This window comes from Miniopterus schreibersii (genome assembly GCF_964146895.1).
Source record: "Miniopterus schreibersii genome assembly, chromosome: 15".
In the NCBI taxonomy this organism is placed as follows: domain Eukaryota; kingdom Metazoa; phylum Chordata; class Mammalia; order Chiroptera; family Miniopteridae; genus Miniopterus; species Miniopterus schreibersii.
In genome coordinates, this window is record NC_138115.1 from 31,190,469 (window position 1) to 31,212,641 (window position 22,173).

At 45.2% G+C, this 22,173-nt stretch overlaps 1 protein-coding gene across 2 annotated transcripts in view; it reads right to left on the reverse strand.

Moving 5' to 3' along the window:
• Window positions 1-22,173, reverse strand: part of ACP3 (acid phosphatase 3) — a 37,253-nt gene that overhangs the window by 9,686 nt on the left and 5,394 nt on the right. For both annotated transcript variants that reach the window (XM_081159904.1, XM_081159903.1), the window contains exons 2-10: window positions 18,310-18,405; window positions 15,481-15,567; window positions 14,858-15,010; window positions 12,085-12,183; window positions 9,973-10,065; window positions 8,254-8,386; window positions 3,806-3,888; window positions 1,983-2,086; window positions 224-393 (exon numbers count right to left, since the gene is read on the reverse strand). In XM_081159904.1, the coding sequence (XP_081016030.1) occupies window positions 224-393; window positions 1,983-2,086; window positions 3,806-3,888; window positions 8,254-8,386; window positions 9,973-10,065; window positions 12,085-12,183; window positions 14,858-15,010; window positions 15,481-15,567; window positions 18,310-18,405 (1,018 nt within the window). The remainder of the gene's footprint in view (window positions 1-223; window positions 394-1,982; window positions 2,087-3,805; window positions 3,889-8,253; window positions 8,387-9,972; window positions 10,066-12,084; window positions 12,184-14,857; window positions 15,011-15,480; window positions 15,568-18,309; window positions 18,406-22,173) is intronic.

Below are 22,173 nucleotides of genomic sequence, written 5' to 3' on the forward strand. Positions count from 1 at the left end.
TCAAGTCGAGGTTTATGGCAAGCAAGTGGGGGCAGGGCCAGGTAGAGAGGTAGGAGTTGCCTGAAACTGGGGTCCCTGAAACATGCAATTATCACCCAAAACCTATTTTTTTAAAATCTGGGGGTAAAGGCCAAGTTATATTCTCAAAGCACCATCCACCCTAAGGGTGTTCTGCCCTGTCTGCGGGACTCCCATGCCCCCTAATCCACACCATCCTTAGTACCTTGATGTTTGCCGGTGATCATACACTCCTCAGACCACTTCTGGGGGATCACAGAGGCAACCAGCTCAGCGAACTTGGTCAGAGGACAGCTGTGGGTGCAGCCTGGCAGCGTGAGGGGGTACGGCTCACGGCCGGTCTCATTCCGGTAGGACATCTCCACGAAGTACTCCCTGGCGGAGGAAGGGAGAGGAGAGCGCTGTCAGTTCCCTGTTGAACCGCCCCCGAGCTCCTTTCCCCCTGGCCTCTGACCCGTGGGCTGCGGGCCTAGTGGAAGAATTGATGGGAATCAGTAGATTTTAACCAATTCAGGGGTGGGGGAGGGGAGGTTGTGCAGGCAGGCCTGACCCGGAGACTGGGAATGGGGGCAGGCTGGTCTGTTAGATGGCCAGGGGCATGGGAGGTAGGGACCGGGTGACTTAATCAGAGAAGAGGCTGACCGGCCCTGGCTGGAGGAGTCTGGGGTGACTTGGTGGGTCTCTGAGTAAGAACAGGGGGCAGGTGGGGCTTGGGGTTTCTTTATCCTGTTCTTCCCCTTTTATGCTCCCATTTGCTCCTTTCTTTCCTCTCTTTTCCTCAGTACTTTGCAGTCTTTCCTCTGAATGAACCACCTCCCCTCTCCTTAACCAGGCCATAAACATGGAACTGAGGAATACATGACATACGTGCTTGAACATGTAACAAAAGCTGTATCAAAATTATTCCTCAGAAAGAGGGAGTGGGGATAGATACCCAAGTCCTCACACTCTCTCATATGAAAGAGGGCTCTCTCCATACTTGATTTCAAATGGGGAAGGTCCATTGGCTAAACCAATCTCAGTACAGCTAGCATGAGGCGCTTGTGAAAGTCATTTGCCAAAGAGCAAGGAGAGAAATTCAAGTAGGATTTGGTGATTCCCCCACCCCCTCAGGGGTGTGTGTGTGTGTAGTGACCTCACAATTGCCACTTTTGGGTGTTGTTATAAATAAGCCCTTTAAAACATCACTTTAAAAAGCCATATAAACAAATATTCCCTTATAAGATATGTTTTTTTAAAACTTCCCTAATATATGACTGAGTACTTATATTGTGGGACAGCTTTTCCAGTGGCGGCATCTTCATTTCAAAATGATATGACCAAAGTCCTTCAAGACTCGTGATTCTCTTTCCATAGAATAGAGTTATGGCTGAGAAGTGACTACATTTCCCACAGCCCTTTTCACCTCGGTGGGACCAAGTGACTAATTTTAGCCAGTAAGATGTAAGTGTAAGTGACCTGTGCCACTTCTGGGCTGAGGTGGTTCATTAGCAGGTTGCTTTTCCCACCCAATCTTGTGCCTTTCTACATGCTTCCTGCAGATGAGCCCAGCACTCTTGAAAACTGTAGGTCCAAAAGATGGAACCCTGGGTCCCTGAGTCACCATGTGTGGCTCACTGGTGAGTAAGTCACCTCCTACTGGCCAGGGACAACAACATTGAACTGTCAGATGGGTGAGAAATAACCTCTATTGGATTAAGTAAACCTCTGAGAATTCGAGGTTCATTTCTACAGCAGCCAAAATTACTCTTATTAGTTAATATATCTGATAAACAGTTTTAGGGGATTCAAAATTGGCTCTAGCGGTGAAGACACAAGTTATTGAATATAGTATATGATTTTAAGTTTATGTACCTAACTAAAAATTAAATATTTTAAGAATATCGTTAAGCTAACAATATCAATAATAACAACACTTCAGGTCCAGCGGTATTAATTTTGAAAAGCACCTCTTGGACACTTACCCCTTCTCAAGGTACAATTCCATGAGGTGGCAGGAGGCATAGGGAGGAAGGAGTCCATTGTAAACATCTAGCGCCATCTGTAGGCCACTCACAGTGGTGTCATGCTACAGGGATTTGAAAACAATTCATTTTCGACCTTTATTTCTAGTTCAGATTTACATTCAGTAGGTATGCATTAAGCACTTGTAGAACACCATGATGGTTTGTGATTCAGTTTAGTTTCACGTACCCCCAGTGACTTAAGTAGTAGAGGGGGAAAGAATTTTGGTTGAGCATCTGCTGTGTGCTAGGCAGTGAGATTTGCATACATATCATTACTTCTATTTAAAAGATGAAGAAACAGACCCAGAGAAATGAACTCACTTAAATGTCATATAACCCCCAAAAGGAAGAATGTACATTTAAGCCATGTCTTCTGATTTTTTCCTGTGCCTTTTCCCAGTAGCCTCTGTGTTTTAGCTTGTGTCATTGATTTTCATTACATTTTAAAATATTTTGGAACATATTAATGCTAGATTATTTTGTGTATAGATTAGAATAATCTATAAGTTTTTAAATTGGGGAGGAATATATGAGGTCGTAAATGTTTAGAGAGGGTAGAATATGAGGAAGTAGAGTGTGTAGGTTAAAAATAATTGTTCAGTGTTTATCCCAGAGTGGCTGGGAAGCATAGGGTCTGGTTTTGTCACTGATTAGCTATCTAATTTTAGGAAATCCTCAACTTCCGAATCTACCAAACAGGTATAACATTTGTTTGCCTGAATAATATTGCGGTGCACACATATTCAAAAGCGGTTAGAACCAGTTTACTAGAGAAAGAAATGGAGTTACAAATACATGACTTCCTGTAAGTCATATGCTAGAACTGGAAACCAGATAGAAACTAAGGAAACTTGTGTAATTGACTTTTCAGGCCTCCCTTTCTCAGGGAAGCACTATACTCCATGAGCCCTTTCTCTAGTCCATGCCATTTAGAACCCCTGATGATAAACAGAGCTCCCTGTACCTTCAATTGCCTCTTCCATCTTCGTGCAGAATGAAAACATGGCTTTCTCCACCCAAACCACACCTGTGAGATCCTCTGTCATGGAGACAGCGGGTGGACGACTGAGGCAGCATACAATGTCCAGTTTCCCTGCTCATCCCAGACTCCATGGACCCTGCACGGTGCCTGCAAACTTCCCTCCAGCCATGTCTCTTTCCCTGTCTCCCCTGCTCCAAGATGCAAGTCTTCTCCCAGATCTCTCTCTGCTTTCTGTACCCAAATACAGCTCCAACGTCAAGTTGCAGCTCTCATTCCCTCTTCCACCCAGCCCTTTGCCATCTGGAGTTTTCTGCTTGGATGCGCCCTGGCATTTCACAGCCAGTTGTCTAATTGGTACATTCACCTGCCCAAGACCACTTCTGTTAATGGTTCCAATCATTGAGGCTTGACATACTGCATTTACCTGTGGCTTTACCTCCCACATCATTGCCCTCCACCCACATTCCAACTCATCACCAAGCCCTGCACACCCTGCTTGTCCTCTCCTGTTGATTCTCTGGTTTGGAAAAGAAATGAATGCTTGTCTTCTCTGAGGCACCAAGGCACTGGCTTGAAGGGCATTTCTATAGTGCTTGGCGTGGTGTTTCCGTATATACTCGTCAGTGTTGGATTGCAAGTTCCTCAAGAGCTGGAATTTGTATTTAATTTTAAAAGCTTTGAACAGGTATTTACCATCTGCTGGGCAATAGGGAAATGATAATTAAGAAGATGAGGCCCCCACCTCCAAGAGGTCACACACCCAAACAAATGAAGGTTGAGTGGAGACAAAAATACTTACAGCAGAGTACATGACAAGCTTCCTGTGGTTCCATGGCTGCGTTGCTTTCTTCATGTGACTGAGGATTTCACCGACCAGGACACCTTAAAGAAGACAGATCAACCATGGAGCTGGATCAAGCATGCGATTCTATTTCAGTTAATAAGCTTTCAGTTAATTCATAGTCTGATTCTCTCTGCCATGATTCTCAAGACTTAAGAGAGGGAAAGAATTAATTTTGGCTGAGCATCTGCTGTGTGCTAGTAGTGTGATTTACACACATTATTTTACTGAAGCCTGACATACCCATTTATAGGTGAGGAAGCTGAGGCCCAGAGACATTAGTGACTCACACAGCTGGGGAAGGAGAGCTGGGCTGGCACGCCAGGACTCTACGATACCAGATTTTGTTACAGCTCAAGTTAGGAGGCTGAGGAATGTGGAAGGGATTTCAGATGGCTTTTCCGAGGCAGTTGTTAGCAATGCTCTTCTCCAGGGCAGGCCTGAAATGATGGTGTCATGTGGACTTCTCTGTCGTGGTCTCTCTTGCTTCCACTCTCTGGCAGTCAGACCTGTTGGAGACCATGGGAGAAAGCAGCTCTCTGGTTGTCTGTCCAGTTCATGGACTGTTTCCTGTGGACCATTTCTGCAGGTTCCCCTGGGTGTCACTTTTAGGGGGGCATCCAGCACCTTTAGCTTTCATGTGTCTTCACAGATGAGAGCTTCTGCCCTGTATGGTTGTCGCTGCTGAGGTGGCGAAAGGCCAAGGCATGCCTCAGTCTCCATCCTGTTGCAGACACTAAAGGCTGAGGGTGCCTTGTAGCGCCAGGTGCTGTTTGGGGGACATATGGCCTCAGGGACTTCCACCACCATCACCTGAAGGCCCCTTGTGTCTCTGTTGGTGGCCTCTCTATTACACATGTGCTCACTTGTCTTGAGAATGACCAGTTTTTTTGGTTTTGTTTTTATAACGAGCAGGACATTGATGTTAACAGACACATACTGAGCAACTTCAATGGGCCAGCAGTTTCAATGGGCTAGGTGAATCAGACATGTTTCCTGTCCTCAAGAAGCTCATAAAATAGTAAGAAGAGACTTTATTGGTCTGTATACCAACAAGCCCAATAAAGGATAATTATGGAGGGAGGTGACCTGCTTTCTATAGATGCTGGGACTTCTTTGATTAAAAATGGAAGAAGCTGGATGTTACATCTCTTACAGGTCTTCATCTCTCTGGCCCAGGGAAGGTTGCCGTCAGGGAGCCCTTTAGGGACTTCAGCTTGATCTTCATGCCACATTGGTACTAAACCCTGAGGCCAAGTCTCTGTGAGTCATGACAGCCGTCTCCAATCAACTTGTCCCTTGTCAGCAGGTGTCTTGGCAGCAGCCTTCAGTGTTGACAATGGAATGATACTAGCTCTTGATCTGGAGCTATTGTCCACCTTGTCTTCTGAGAAATGAGGCGTAACTATCACAAGTGTCCCCAGGCTCAGGCATCCCAGTAATGATGTGTTACAGGAGGGTAAACTGAGACTCGAGAGGCTCAGCGACTTGTTCAATATGACACAACCGTGAGCAGACAGGCCGAGCTTCTCTGAACCCAGCACGTCCTACTTCAAACCCTCCCTCTTAGCCTTTAGACTGTGCTGTAACATATGCTAGCTGCTCAGTTCCCTGTTGCATCATTTATTAAATCTGCATAAACTAGACAAAATGCCATTGATTGAAAGACATAAGCATCACTTCCCTCACTCGGGTCACAGCACGGATTGGCAAACTTTTTGTGTTAAGTGCCAGATAGTAGATGTTTTAGGCTTTGTGGGCCATAGGGTCAGCCACCACTGTTCACTCTTGGGTGGAAGCACAAAGGCAGCCTTATACACGACCTAAGGAAGCGTGTGGTTGAGTTTTAATAACATTTTATTTACAAAAAATAGGCAGTGGGCTGGATTTGGACTGCAGGGCGTAGTTTGCCAACCCCTGGTCTAGAGCAAGAAGAAGTTTCCATTAATATGAATATGACCAGCCATGTATTTCTACATGAACTGCAGGGATTTTCTTGGTGTGTGTGTGTTTGTGTGTGTAGCGGGAAGGGGGGATATTACCCAACTTGGTCACACCTGGAACCAACTGTTTCCTCTGCAGGATGGCATCCGGTCTCTTCAGCATTCAACAAGCCTATAGTTGACAAGTCTCTCTTTCCTAGCGAGACTGGAACAATAGGCTGAGCTTGTGTTTTGGCAGGTATCACTCAGGAAGCAATTTGTTGACTTATCAATAGCACTGGACTTCCTCCAGAAAATAGGACAGGTGCATTCACACCAGTGCCAGCCTTTAGAACCCAAGGCTGAGAGGACACCTTAGGGGAGGGCTCTCATAGACAGAATCTAGTTTAATACATACATGAGATGGGACAACTTGAGACCCAGAGAGGGAAGTGACGCCTGTGAAATACAACTTCTAGTAGCCAAATGAAAAAACAAACAAAACAAAAAAAACACACATTAGCAAGCTATTAGGATAAATCTCATCTTTGGTTCATACAGACCTCAGCATCCATTGTTAGGCTATTGTCAACCCCTGCCTGGATTTTCCTGCTCTTTTCTTCACCATCTCTTGCATCTAGAAAAGTGTTTCTAAAACTTTCATGTACATGGGAGGTTCCTGTGGGTTTTATTAAAACGCAGGTTCTGATTCAGCTGGTTTGGGGTGGGGCCCGAGATTTTGCATCTCTAGCCAGATGATAGGTGCTGTTGCTGGTCCTTGGGCTGCATTTTGAGTAGCAAGGGCCTGAATTCCCTAGCCCATTGTGACTAGGTTGGAGGAAATAAATCCAGAGTCCTGCCTCCACCATCTAATGGACTTGGTAGTGTCATAATGCTGGCATCTGGTGGTCTACGCGTGAGGCCTGGTGCTTATGTAGCCAATGTGGCCCAACTTTCACCTTCTGCGTCCTTTTGTGTTTTAGTACTTGAGTAAGATTGAGCTGCTTCCTGGGCTCTGTCCTTACACACAGTCTGTATCCTGCCTGGTAATTTCCCCCAGCATACCAGGTCCCATCAAAGGCTCATCTCTGGATGCTCTCCCCAAAACTTTGGATCTCGCTGCTCATGCCCTTAGCACGGAGTAAGGACTCGTACATTGCTGTCAGGTTTGCCTCTGCGCCGTGTGATCAAGATTTCTGTAACAGCGGGCCTGCAACGTCATCCCATCACCAGTGACCACTGCGCTGAACCATTTGCCACAAGCTACTTTGTACACCTCATACGCTCTTGACCACCATTCATGAGCTGTCCTTCTGGGTATAGCTTCTATCACTCTTTTTTCCAGCTATAACTGACTCCTCTCCTGGCTGGTGATCTGAATTCTTTCTCTAGCTATGTAGCCCTGAGGGGCCTTCCTCCCAGTCTGGTCCAGCCACCAGGATGCTTGGCTGCTCCGTATTTTCCTGGGGTTCTGCTAAACTTGTCCTGACCCCATGGCAAGTAGCCTGGCCACGGCCGGAGTCCCGTTGGGATTGGCCTGTTGTCCTCAAACTGTCTAGAGTAGATGACTTGAAGCATCTCCTGTGGCTTAGAATTGCCTCATTGTTCCGGCAGCCGACATACTGGACCTTCTCTCACTCTCCATCCTCTGTCTTAGTGCCTCCATCAACCTGAACCCGACGCGCCCTTTGGTGTCTTGGCAGCCTGCCCGATGCCCTCAGAGGCCTCAGCGTCTGTCCCCATCCTGCCTGGTCCTGGCTGCTTTCTTCCAAAGGGCTTGGCACCCTCTTTCCTGGGTCTGCCTTCGTAATGATGAGCTGTCTTACGCCACGAAGGCCCATATCTAGCTGAGAAGCGGCATCGCTGAGAAATAAACACTTTTCAACACCAGTGGAAAAATCTAAGGTGAGTCATAAGCCTGTCAATTGTAACAGACACTCATCTCCGGGGCATGATTAGCCTGCAGACTATGTTTGATTAGCTTTCGAAATAGCCACCACCAAGGGTTTCGGGAAAACAGGCCACTGTCATCCTACCGCCCACTTGAAAATTTCCTCATATGGGCCACGGGACACATTGATTTTCATGGGGCTTGGATACAAAAATCCTTGATTCTTTGATATGAAGAGGAGGGAAAGTATCATTTAGCTCTAGCCCAAAGCTTTCATTTTCCAAATGGGGAAACTCAGGCCTGGCGTGGGTCCTACCAACAATTACAAGAACACACAATGTTTATCGTCAGCGCATGATGTACCAGGTGGCCTTCGTCCGAAGCCTTTTGAATATATTCCTTCGCTTTTAATGCGTATGACCCATGACGTGAATGACATTATTATTCCCCTTTTGCACGATGGAAACTGGTGCAAGGGTGATTAGGCGACTTGTCCAAGGTCACACAGCTGTGGCGGTGCAGCCAGGGCTTAGGCCTGTGCCATGCAACCCCAAATCCAACCTGCTCCTCGCGTTTTAAAAAAACATACTTACCCCCCTGCAGCCTGCTTTTCTCTTTTTGCTTGTGAATTCCATAGAGGGACAGGAGGGCCAACTCCGACAGTTCTTTGAGCGTCGCCATGGTGTCCTCCGTGGCCCAGGAGGGTAGAGTGAAATTGTGAGCACCCTACGGCAAAGGCAGAGGGAGGCAATGCGTGCACTTGTTTCCAACTGTCCTCTTTGTTGGCTTTTTATCATCGCTCACCCCTCAACTACTGGGTCCAGCCTTCCTTGTCCTGCCCTTTCTTTCTAGGAAAACTGTACATTGTGATAAGCAGTGGTATTGATTTTTCAGAAGAAAAAGCCACAGAAACATATTCGCCCATCCTACCAAGTCCATGGCTTTGGGCTTAACTCTGGGCCAAAGGGTGATTCGTACTTTGCAGAGTCTCGGTGCAATAGGGAAGCAGTGAAGCTTATTCTTTTATGAAAGGTTTAGGGGGCTTTTTATTAACCTGGGGGGGAAGGTAAAGCTGACAGGGTTAGATGCTGTTTCCTTAAAAGCTGAGTGAGCAGCCTGAGGGGACGGCTGGGAAAGGTAATGCATTTTCAGAGCCCCCAAGAACATACCCCTAGCTTCTAGTTCACGGCCTCTCGAGGAAAGCCCGAGTCCTGCACACAGTAGGCATTTGGTAAATATTTGCTAAATTGATGACTGAACTGTACAGCAGGGCAGCTAAGAGACCGTGTGCCAATATTTATCATCTGCCGTAAAGAGTGAATTAAGATTGCCCAAGTTTCAAAGGCAGGGCGGGGGTGGGGTGGGGAGGGACCAAAGAAAAGTGGGAAAACCAGAGAGAAAGAGGTGACAGAGCCACACACCATGACCACATTACGGACTAGCTCAGATCAAACTGCAGCAAGAAAGAAAAAAATCAAGGCCGGAACCAAAATGTAGACTCTCTTCTCCATGGAAGAGTGTTTTGTAAATAGGCTAACCCATCTCCCTGGAAACAGATGCTGATGAAAATGAGTATTAGGAAAGGAGTGTGTGCTTGGGGCAATGAACTCGGACGTGGAGGGGGGAAGACTGTGTCATCTGCTACTGAGATGGAACCACGAAAGGAATTGCTGCCCCCAGATGCTCACGATGACCACAAAGTCAGGAGTGGGTGTGAGTGGTGCGGATGGTCAGAATTTTGGCGCCGGATTCCGTGAACTGGCTGGGAACCCGGGGTTGTGGAGTACTCCTTTCGGCCAGCAGGCGGAGCATGTGAGTGAGAAACCCCCTGTGCCCTTGGAAAGCTCAGTAGTTAATTTAGCTGCAAAGGTTATTTCATATGCATTAGATGGCAAGGAAGAAATTCTTTCCTGATGAAGCACTTTCAATAGCCTGGCTTAGAGTTGGTTTGCCTTTTTTTTATATCCAGAAATCAGATGTGTGTGTTTTTTTCTCTTACTGTACAGTAACATTGTATTTTTCATTAAAATCCATGGCAGGAGCCCAGCATTCCCGAGTGACTGAAACATAAGTAACAAGGCATAGAAGAAAAGCAATTCTGTTTGCAATGTTTTAAAGGGTGAAAACATCAATAATGGTGAGAAGAAGTCAGAATGTTCTAGTTAATATAAAGGCTTGAATTATGTTGCAATGTGAAAGAAAGTATAATACATCTGCAAAAAAGCAAAGAAAAATGTATTCATCTATTTCAGAGTAGGCGTAAGTCAAAATTAGACTGCAAGTTCATTTTTAATATATATTTTTTCTTTTACCTCACAAAGCAAAGGGTCGTAGATGTTATTCCAAATTCCATAAATGTCTTTGTTGAGGTATCCTGTAAGTTTTTGCAGCTTTTCTATAAAATCCTGAAACACACACAGAGGGAAAAAAAATTCTATGCCAGGGTTTCTCAACGTCAACATTATTGATATTTTGGGCTGGATAACTCTCTGTTGTGGGGGGCTGCCCTATGTATTACAGGATGTGTAGCAGTGTCCCTGGCCTCTACCCACTAGGTGCCAGCATCAGCCCTAATCCCTCCGCTGTAACGAGCCAAAATGTCTCCAGACATGGCCAAATGTTCTCTGTGAGGCAGATCACCCTCGCTGAGAACTGCTGTTCTTTACGGAAAAGTGTGCCAGTAATACTGGCTTTGATAATGCCAACCCGAAGAATTTTACAAATACTAATTTATCATCTCTCATTATTACATTAAAAACGTGAGCAAACGCTGGCTTACCGCCACACGCTCCTGGTTTGTTCTGGAATCAGATCGAAGTGCACTGCCTCAAAATCCCTTTTGGAAGTAGGTTACGTATCACTCACATATAAACGAGTGACGGAGGTGAGAAGGGGAAGCATGTCCCAGGACAACGCAGCAGAAACGGGACCTGGTATCTGGCTGTCCGTGTGAGATCCGGGTGGGATGCAAACATCGCGCGAGGTTCTGCCTTGTTCTTAGATTGTCACGATAATGAAACCCACCGTTCCGCTATCTGCCTGATGAAACCGGCAGCAGTTTCTCAAAGCATTTTGGAAGGTATTGTTTGTCTGGTGGATAAACTTTCTAGGAAAATATAGTTTGCGCCAATATTAACCCAGGCATGTTTCCACAAAGTAGCGTTTGACTAGATGAAGATACCCAAACGTCACTCAGATCATGAGAAAAGTACTACATACAGTGCAATGTTGTATAATAGTGGGACCTTGTCTAATGCCTGATTTTAGAGGGGACACTGCTGGTGATACCATTTCACTTAAACAGCGTGGGAAATATCCTTCAAGTTGTCTACACACTGTTGGTGAGACTGTGGAGAAATAGGTCCCCTTGTGAATTGTTGATAAGAGTAGAAATTGGTATGACCTCATTTGAGGGTAATTGGATATTTTAAATTGCTCCAGAATTTCACTTCTGGAATATTTTTCCACTTGTGAAATTATTTGTATCCTCAAGTTATTCACGCAGACTGTAAAAATAAAAGCTTGGAAACAACCCAGATTTCCATCAATAGAGACTGGTGAAATAAATTATGGTATGACCATAAATTCAAATACACAGTAGTGAAGAAAAAAAAAAAAAGAGGAAACCATGTACAAATATAGAAGTATTTCCAAGATAGTCCATTAAATAAGAAACCCCAGATGTCCAATCCTGTAAATAATATAGCACTTTTGTGTAATAAAAGGGGAAACTACTAGAATGTATCCATATTTATTTGCATATGAATAAAGAAAGTGCCAGCAGTTACCTGTGGGGTCATTGAAAGGCTTTCTACAGTATCCCTTTATATATATGTGTGTGTGTGTGTGTGAGTGTGTGTGTGTATGAACTGTGTACTAGCCTTGAAAGGAGCATTTCACAAAATTGAAACACAAAATAAAAAAGTATCCCTTGTGTCTGAACACAGTGGTCCCAGCCCCGCAGCCTCACAATAATGCAGATCACTGTAGACTTGCATTTATTCTGAGCCAGCCACACACTTCCACCTGGCTCCTCCCGGGGACAAAGGTCTAAGATTCAAAAGGGCCTGGCTCCTGTACTGGCCTGTGGCCCCAGCACGGGGAGGGGGACCGGGTCGCGATGACTGACCTTCAGCAAACATTCTGACCCGTTGCCGTAACCAGCCCCTGCAGACACGTCCTACCCACAGGTTTAAGAAGCTTCAGCTTTGCCCTTGGTCTCGGCCCTCACACTCTTGCACACCACTAAGTGACACTATTTGTGTGTGTGTGTTGGATTTTACCCCCTTTTTTTAAATTGTTGACGCTATTCCAGATGTCCCCATTCCCCCTCTGCCCCTCCTTGCAGCCCCCCCCCCCCCCCCCCCGCTGTCTGTCTGTCTGTGGGTTACGCCTGCATGTTCCAAATGACTCTGCGTTTTAACCTTGTAGGGGTGCAGCCTCTTCTGGAATTCCTCCGATTTCAAAGTCTCGCTCTGAAGCTCTTGAAAACGAGGGCAGTGCCGGAAAGGCAGGTACAGCAGCTGAGGACAGAAGCAGCATAAACAAACCTCCGTTAGTCCGAAGAACTTCACCAAAGAAGCTGCGGCCACATTTGAGACATTAGGTGCAAAGAGATCTCAGTAAAAGATTCAGATGTGTTCTGAGCTGACTGGAAATCCTACAATTGAGGGGAAAGGGATACTGCAAGTCTTAAAAAGCAGGAGAGCCCGGCCGGGCGTGGCTCAGCGGCTGAGCGTCGACCTAGGACTATGCTCGGGGTTTGATTCGGGCGGTCGGGGTTCGATTCCTGGTCAGGGCACAGGCCCGGGCTGCGGGCTCGATCCCCAGTCGGGGGCGTGCGGGGGGCAGCCGGTCAGTGACTCTCTCATCATTGATGTTTCTCTCCCTCTCCTTCCTCTTTCTGAAATCAATAAAGATATATATATATATGTATAGCAGGATATACACCCAGAACCGAAACCTCTTTCTGGTTTCATGAACTGGCCTAAGGGACTGTGCTGTTAATATGTGCTCGCACTTCCTGCTTTTCCATGTGAAATAATAACCGTTCCCTTTCTTTCTCTGCAGCCCCTTCTACGTCTAGGTGCTCACGAGTACCGAGAAATGAATTACAGGCTCCGGAAAGAGCCTTGAGAGATCACTTAACCATTCGTTGACTTGATTTCTGCAAGTTCGCAGACTGTTAAATCAACAGGAAAGCCTATTACGAGGACATAGCTGTCATGCTAAAACGAGTTTAAATCCAACAACCTTTTGCAGCTTTTAACCCTACAGGTCGGTGCCTCCCCGGTTTGCCTTGCTGCTCGCTCTTCCCACCTGCGGCTGGTCCTGAACCTCAGCCCCCGGCGGGTATCGCTAAGCCCTTGGGCGGGCCTCTTCTTTCTCAAAGTTTGCATTTGCAAAGCTGACCTCAACTTCCTCATTCTGAACCGTTTCTCTTCCACATCTCTCTACTTCTGCCAGTGGCAAAATACATCATCCCGACTCGTAGGCGCATTACTTTTGCTTATTTCCAGAACAGACCCCTTGTCTCTGTCTTCATTGTCCCTTTCCCATCCAGGCCACCGTGGCCGGTGTTTCAGCCTCGGGGGGAGCTCCCGGTTTGGTCAGTTGGTGTCCACTCTCTGCCTTCACCTCTCACTCCCCAGGAGCAGCTCCACGAATCCCTCGTATTTTATTTTTGTAAACACCTGTCTTTTTCAAGCATCGGTCAGGTCATGTCACTCTGTGGTTTGTAACCTTCACGGGCTTCCGTCTCCAAACTCACAGTTAGCCCCTAGTTTCTGCTCTTCCCCACTGCTGTCCTGACTCCTCTCCGGCAGTGACCTCCTTACTGTCCCTTCAGCACCCAGGCTTGAGGTCTCTGCAGATTGCTCCCTGCCTGAGACACTCCCCCACTGACTCCCACCCTAGATTTTCTAACCATCCCGCCCCAGCCACCACATTGCCTCGTTTTATTTCCTTCAGGGAGCTCATCGCCGAGCTCATCTGAAATTACTTCACTTATTTACTGCTTTATTACCTACTTCCTGTAAAATATAAATTCGAGGAAAGCCAGGATCTTGACTCTCTTGCTCACTGCTGTGGTGTCAGTGCCTGGAACAGGGCCTGGCACAGTAATAGCTACTGAGAAAACATTTTTTTTTTATATACAAGCTGCTTCCTGCCTGTCATTTCTGAGTCTGGGTGTCACTTGTCTTACCTGTGATTCCTTCCCCTAACATCTTTACCATCTAATTTCAAGCCTTTGTTTCCTTACTGCCGGATTGCTTCCATTGTTAGTCTCAGAGGCTCAAGTATCTTTTCCTCCCAAGCCATTGTCAGACAAATGACCCAAAGCACCACTCATCGTGTGTGTGTGGCCCTGAAGAAGGTATACTTAAAAATTTTAATTAATTGTATTTTTCAGTCACAGTTGACATTCTGAAGAAGGAATACTTTTATGTCTACTTATTACTATTAAAAAATAACAATTCCTCTGAAAGGGTTAAAGAGCCCTTGATGAGCCGCACCCATTATAAATAAACTTGAGAGTTTCTTTCAAAGCAGCTTGCTTTACAACACTGGTTCTCAGACTTGGCTGTCCACTGGAATCATCCAGGGAGATTATTTTAAAAATACTGATGCTTGGATCCCAACCTCAGAGATTCTGATGTGTTATGGAGAGTGCCCTGGAGGAAATTGCTCTGGAATTGCCAGGTTCCAGTAGTCATGCTGAGCAGTGTGTGGCTTTGGGTCCATTCTGTTTAACTACTCTAAGCACTTAATTCCCTGGCTATCAAAGGAGATCTTTAATACTGTCCATTCAAGGTTTTTCTCAAAGGTAAATACAATGACACATACATACTGAGTAGCAATTATATATTCAACTCTTTTTTTTTTTCCTACCTAGAAATGGGAATTTTCATGTGTGTGTGTGTGTGTGTGTGTGTGTAGACAGAGAAGGACCCATTGCCAAAAGTTGAAAGAGTGGCAAAAGAAAATAGGTAATAAAGATCCAAAGAGAAATTCTGTTCCTACTCTCTCTTGCCTTGGGCTTTCTATGTCCTACATTGTCCTTTGCACCTTAATTTAGGAAAGAATTAAGGCTGCATAGCCCAAGGAGAGTCCAGACTCCCAAACCTGCAAGTACTGAGCAACCCACCTTCCTCCTTCCAGGCCCAATAGAATCTCCTGGTTTTCCTGAATACTGACCTTATCTTCCAAAAGAGGGACTGTGTGCACTGGGATGGGCTGCCAGGGTAGTTTGGGATTCCAGATGCTGATACCTTCTGGGGGAAACAAGGCGGCCAGGTTTGTCATAGCGCTCATCAAAGTCCGGTCAATGTCTGTGCTTCGAATATAAACCTAGAGTGGGAAATCAAGGCAGAATCCAACTGAGAGGAACTGTGCTTTTCCCCTGAGCAGCTAATATCTGAGAAAGGACAGGATACCCACACCCAAGTATTAGCAGACATTGTGATAGCATCGTCGTCATAAGATCTATTATGGAAGGGACAGTATTATGAGCATCCCATGCTATAAAGCAACCTGCTATGCCAATACTTAAATTGACAAAGGAGACCAATTAAGTGGTGGTTACTTGCCACTACTTGCCAAGCTCAAGTATTTACTATAGGTGTCCATAAAATTTTGAACTTATTCATTTTCATAATCTTTTAGGAATAAAATATTTATATAAAGAGGAGTACATTTCTAAACAAGATATTTGAGTTGCAGAAGTTCCTTGGGAAACAGGCAAAATGCTTTGAGAAATGCAAAATTATGTTAAATTCTTTCAGAGGGACAAGGTTTCCACTTTCAGCCCCCCAACTTGCCTGTTGTTGTTTATAGGATTCATTCAAGAATTTTCCATATCTTTTCCTTATATACTCTCCAAGTTCATATTGCTGCTCCATGCCCAGCTAAGGAAAAAAATAAAAAGCAAAAATGACTGAAAGTAAGTTCTGTGGCTCTAAAACATACGCAGCTCATCTCCCCTCATGCGATGAGCAGAGTGAACAGTGGTATATTTTAATAGTTCCACAATAACAACACGTCTTTAAATGAAAATAAGCCAAGAAAGCTGTAATTTTTAGTCATGGCTTCCTGAGAAAACTCTTTACCTTCATTACCACTTAACATAGAGCCTTGCACAATTAATAGCTGGTGATGAGCCTGACTTATGTAAACGATCCATCTCTGGTGCGGTAGAACATTAAATGGTTGTCTCTGTTGGCGGAGCATTCAAAGGGCTGGTTGACCACTTAGGGGTTGGTGGAAGAAATTTAACCACCTGTTAAGAGGTTGGATTTGGTGAATCTGAAGATTATGTTCAACCTCTGGGTGCAATGTTTCATTGTTTGTACAGTTTACTTATGCCCGACACATGAAAAACTAGAGCCTGTTCCTCAAAGTGCGGTCTGTGGATCCATAGTATTAGCATCTTTAGGAATGTTAGAAAACAAATTCTTGGGCCCCACCTACTTTGGGGATGAGCTCAGGAATCTGTTTTTAACAAGCTCATTAAGACTCTGATGGCCAGTAATCACTGAGAAGCATCCCTTTAGCTCAATGATCCCCAAGCATTACTGTGCATCAGAAGCAAAATGTATCTCTGGGTACTTGTTGAAATGCAGATTCCTCAGCATTTACCCCAGAGATTCCTGCTCATTAAATCCTGGGTGTAGCCCTGGAACCTGCCTTTTAACAAGTGCCCCGAATGATTCAGATCCATGTAGGAGAGCACCTTGCTTTGAGAAACACTGCATGCAGGTCTGTCTTTAATCCAGAGCTTCAGGAGTCAAAGAGGATGTGGTCACTATGGCTTCTGCTTGGTTCCACTCCCTCATTTGCTTGTCACTCCCGGCCACCACTATCATCACCACCCCTCTAGATGTGTGCTTTGAGGTTTACGAGTTTTCCGGATGACCTGGGTAGCTGAATAAGCTGATACTTTGGGTCTAATCATTGTTCTAACTTAAAACTGACTTTTGAGAAAATAGTCATCTTCTATAGAGCAGTGGTTTTCAAACTTTACAGTGCACAAAATCACCTGGAGGACTCTAAAACAAAGGTTCCCAGGCTTCCACCCCAGGGTTTCTGCTTCAGTGGGTGGGGCTAAAGAATTTACAGTTCTATCAAGTTCCCAGGTGATGGTGACACTGCTCATCCATGGACCGCACTTTGAGAAGCACTGATCTAGAAAGCCATCACTTGTCCTTATGTAGATTGGAAGTACCTGGCCAAGGGCAAGATTTGAGCTCTAGAACCTTGCTACTTCAGGAGTGTCCATGTACCAACACCACTGGCATCACCTGGAAGTATGTTAGAAATGCAGAATCCCAGGTCCCATGTCAGACCTGCCGAATTAGAATCTGCATTTTAACAAGATCTCTAAATGACTGGTTTGCACTTGAAAGCTTGAGAAAATGCGGTAGGAGAATCTGACGGTTAGTCAAGAAACTCTTAGGCAAAGAACACAGATCCCACAGTCTGCAAGAATCTTTTGGTCTTACTGGAAAAACACAGCAAGGGAACAGGAGTCTATATAAAACCATGGTTATTAAGAAGCAGCCCTGAATTGTTGTAGCATCTTATTTAAGAAGCCACAAGCTGGGTAGGCTATGGTGGGAAGTGGTCTGACCTGGGAGCCAGAAGATGCTGGCCTGAAATAGCCTCTCTGAGTGTTCCTCCTTTATAAAACATTGTAGTTGAAGCAGGGCAGTAATTCTCAGCTTTGGCTGCACATTAGAATCAACTGATCAATTGAGGAGCTTCTAAATATCCAGGCCACACTCCATACCAATTAAGTAAGAATCTCCCAGGCAGACATCAATACTTTTTAAAGCTCTTCAAATAATTCCAATGTTTGGCCACAGTTAAGACCCATTAGTGTTGGAGATATCCAACTCTAAACACTCTTTGACATTTTCTTAATATATTTAAAGAGTGTTTTGATTAGAACAGAAGCAATATACCTGCCCTTACGGCTCCCAACAGAAGAGCCATCCATTCTTACAAGTGAAGGGTGTTGGGGGGCACTGGAGCAGAGGCTGCATTCGCCTTTGCTCCCCAGTTCCCCTTCTCCTTAGATGCTCCGTAGGAAGTGGGGCTTCCTGTGTATAAGTGACCACTTACAAGGGAGGCTCCATCCCAACATATCCAGCTGACAAGAAATCAAATTTGGTTACGGCACTTCCAGAAGAATCATGTTTCCCCAGCCCTGTTGATTACACTTATTGATTACGAGGTTATTTTCTACTTTCAGGGGTAGAGCCTGAGAAACTCAGGGGCTGGCTTGTAAGTATCTTTGGGCTCTCTTCTAAACTCCTGTATTCTTCTGTTGTTCATGCACATCTCTTATTCTTCAAGAAAACCCACAGGGTGAAAAAGACCCAAACAGACAATTCTATAGACTTTTCCTACAGTTACTAGTCACTAAGGGTGTCCTAGACAACATCAGAAATTAACTAGGATAACCATTAGTTCCTCTTGTTCCACAATCGAAACACATTTTAGACTTTCAAGATCCCAGGTAACTGTGCAAAATACTTTCCCAGATCTGAGTAACTAAAGTGGTTGTATAGTTTCAATGGGTTACAAACCCCACAACGTTTAGTTTCCCCTGAGACTTATCACCAACTCTACCTAAAAATCCAACCAACCTGAGTGAGTTGGCCAAATCCTTGCGGCCATGAGGACTCTTTAATGGGGTCATTAGGAAAGGTTCCAATGGGACTTCGGTCTCCATGCCTGAAAACCTGAAAACAGATTAAGACAGTAATGTTACAAATTTCACTTAGGTATTTTGACTCTGCTCGTCATAATAGATGTTTTTCTAAACCACTGGTTCCCAGCCTTGGCTGCTCATGAAATCACCTGGGGAGTTAAAATAAATTCTGAGGATGGACCCACCCCTAGTGATTTTCTTTTAATTAGTTAGGGACATGGTCAGGGCATCACATCAGGATTTTAAAAACCTCCCCGGGTAAATCTTAGGTTAAGAACCATGTTCGAAGATCACGAACACTCTTCCTTTGTTTCAGGCACTGCAAGAAACAAGATTATTAGCCACTGGGAGGCAGGCGATCCACACATGGAGACAGGTTTGTACACTGAGACGAGAAGGCACACAAAGCTTAGGAAGTTCACTTTATTGCAGGCAAACTCCGGTGAGAGTTATTCCCCCCTTAATTGTGGTTATAGTACTAATGGTGTTAAATTTTCACCTATAATAAAATAGTGGCTATTAAATGCTACAAAGAATTTGCAACCATTTTGAGCCAGTGATTCGTTAGTTTTTAAGAGGTTGGGGGTAAAGGAATTGCGGTGGGGAGATGAGAAAAGTGAATTCTCAATACTTTTAAGGACATACTTTGGATGTGATGACATGTCATGCTATTTCGATTGCCCATTTTACTTTCTGGGGAGAGCAGCCCGGACTTTTGAAAGCTTGGCTCTTTGATTTATAGTATGTTTCTGAGCAGTAGACCAAGCCAAGCACTAGGCTGTTTTATAAGCAAAAGAGGGGGGAAGAGAAACCCTCAAGAATTACAAGACGACATCTACACTGACGTTGGCAAACATTTCATTACATTACCCGAGATTTCCCGCCCTCTCCACTTACACCACCTAAGATGCTCCATTGAACAGAAAGCCGGGGGCTGCTCTTTTGAAATTCTGTAAAATAGTTCAGCAGACACTGAGTGAGAAACAGTCTCAAAACTTCAGCCGTCTTCGAGGTGGGGTCTGGGACAGCGAGGGGGGCTCCAAGGCCTGGGCTGTGTCTTTGATGTCCGGAAAATACCAGATCTTTTGCCCTCCTCAACCAGTGATTTTTCAGCCGGCGTGCTGTGACGCACAGGTGTGCCTCAAGAATTTTTAAAACATGCAGAAGCTGACTCTTCAGTCAGGGGCACTGACCTCTTAGGTCTTAGATTGTCAAATTAAAAAAATGACAATAGCCAACACAACAATAGCTGTCTGGTGTGAATGAATCAAAGTTGTATCTTTTTTTTTGTCAGATTGACAACAAATCTATTATTTAGCAGAATCTCAGTCATTTGTTTATGTGTGCCATGCGGTGAGAAAGGTTGACAATCGCTTCCCTAAAGGAAAATCTCAGCAAACGGAGGGCCAGCGGTGCAGCGGGTCTTCAGCAGCCGCCTTGGCCAGGGGACGGTCCCCTCGTGGCAGGAGGGAGGCGCATACTCTCTCCTGAGCGCCTGTAGTTATTTATTAGTCCCTGCGGGTGGCTTGGCCACGACCAGAGATGATTGAGGCTAACCATTGGTGCTTCCCTTTTCACAAGGGAAACGCACTTTAGACTTTTAGATCCCCAAATAGTACATGCAAAACACTTTGCCAGATCTGAGTAACTGAAGTTGTTATATGGTTTCAATAGATTAGAAACCCCACATTGTTGTTTCCAGGGTTTTTCAACCTCGGTCCTGTTGGCATTTGGTTTGGATAATTCCTTGTGAGGCGCTGTCCTGTGCCTTGTAGGATGTTTAGCAGCATCCCTGGCCTTTGCCCACGAGATACAAGTAGCATCCTCCAATTGTGACGACCAAAAAGGTCTCCGGACATTGCCAAGTGTCCCCTGGGGGCAAATCGCCCCCAGTTGGGAGCCACTGAGTTAGTTAAAGAGAAGTCAGATGAGATCATTTACAATGTTTCCCACCAGCCTGTAACCACAACAATAATTCCTCAACATTTTTGAACTCTTGCTTTATCCTAGAAACCGGACTAAGAGCTTTCTATACATTTAATCCTTCCATCAATCCTACGAAGCAGCTATTCTCTTCAGTTCATAAACAAGGCAACTGACCTTAGTTAAGTGACCTGCCCAAGGCCACACAACGTGTAAGTGGTAGAGCCGAGATCCCAACGCAGGCCGTGCGTCCAACGCCAGCCTTCTCAGCCTCGTGTAAGAGGCTCATTTCTCTGCAGTCAAACAGTCCCCTCAGCATCGCATCAGCTAAATGTGCACGATCTGGGATACGGGCTTCTTTATAAACTCTGCTCTTTTCCTCTAAGTTTGGAAGCTCTTTGTGTGTGAGTGTGTTGCATCAGAAGAAACCAAAACCTTAGTGTAAACCCCAAATATTATTTAAAAAGTAAAACTGAGGTTATGCAGCCAAGTGACAGAATGGCCCGGGGAGAAAAAAGTGTGGTCCCCTTGGAGGAGTGTGTGTAAAACAGCAGAGCACTGGGACATAATCCTGGGACACGGGCAAGCTTTCTGACTGTTCTTATAGCTCAGAAAGAGTTGTACTCCCCTACCTTTTAGTAGGTTTGAAGGGTTTGTGAACTCTTTGGAGGGAGAGTTGCCCAGAAACACTTAATAAACCATCCTCCAACTCCAGTGCTGAAAATCAAAGTGTGTGTGTGTGTGTGTGTGTGTGTGTGTGTGTGCATGCACACACACACAAGTGGCATTCTTCAGCTTCTGGAGTTTGGCCAGTTCAGCTGGAGACCCTAGACTGCCTAGGTGCTCTTTTAAGTCTGTGGTAGGGCTCAAAACTTAACTGCTACTCTCCCAAATTTGTAGTCTCTGTTCTCAGTCTAGCAATCACACTTTATGAAATCCTTTAGAGACCTAAAAATATACTATTTGCAGTACTAGTAGTAATTATAATAGGAAGACATCCAAGATAACCCATCATGCCTGTGCAACCCTTCATGGTTTTGTACAGTCCTTTCCCTGCTATCTCTTAGGTTCTTACCACCCCCTGTGAGGACAGGTCACACTGTTGCTGTGCTGAGCAAGTAAGGAAACTGAGGCTCAGAGAGATCAAGTCAGCTGTCCAGATCTCTTAATTCTCACAGTTGCCAGCTCACTGTTTTCCCCTCCACATCACATTCATTTCGCTTTTTAAATCACAGGTAACTTTTTTTAAAGAACTGCGGTGTGCTGCCCCCAGGAATGATCCTGCTCCATGGAGTCTGCTGAACAGATCTGGTGAGTTGCATTAGGACGTGGAGATCCTGATGAGTGCACTGGGGACACCATGTCCAGTCCCTCCCTCCATTCAGCAATCAGTTGCTTTAAAAAAAAAGTCAGTCAGAACATGTTACTTGATTGCTTAGAATCCTCTCATTCTGTTAAAACTTATTTGGCAGAAAATTGTAAAGATATTCAAAGGTAGAGATTGTTATGAGCCCCTCCCTATGAGTCCACCACTTGCTCCCAGAGTTGTCCAGTCGTGTGTGGCCAGTCTTGTTTCACATTTACCCTCTTTCTCTCAGGCATTATACCCTTTCCCATGGCTCTTTGCATAAAATTCTAAGTCCTTACACTGGCTCACAAGATCCTATCTTATCTGGCCTGCACACCACGATGTTCTCACCTGACAATTTTGTTAAACATCGTTGGCCACCCTGCCCTCCCAAGGGGCCATCTGATAAAATGAATTTGTTCCAGCCTCAGGGCGCTGGTGTCCTATCTGCCTTGAACGTCCTATTTCTGCTTCATCCCCTGGTGCACACATACACTTGGTCACTAAATTCAGGTTTGTCCTGAAAAA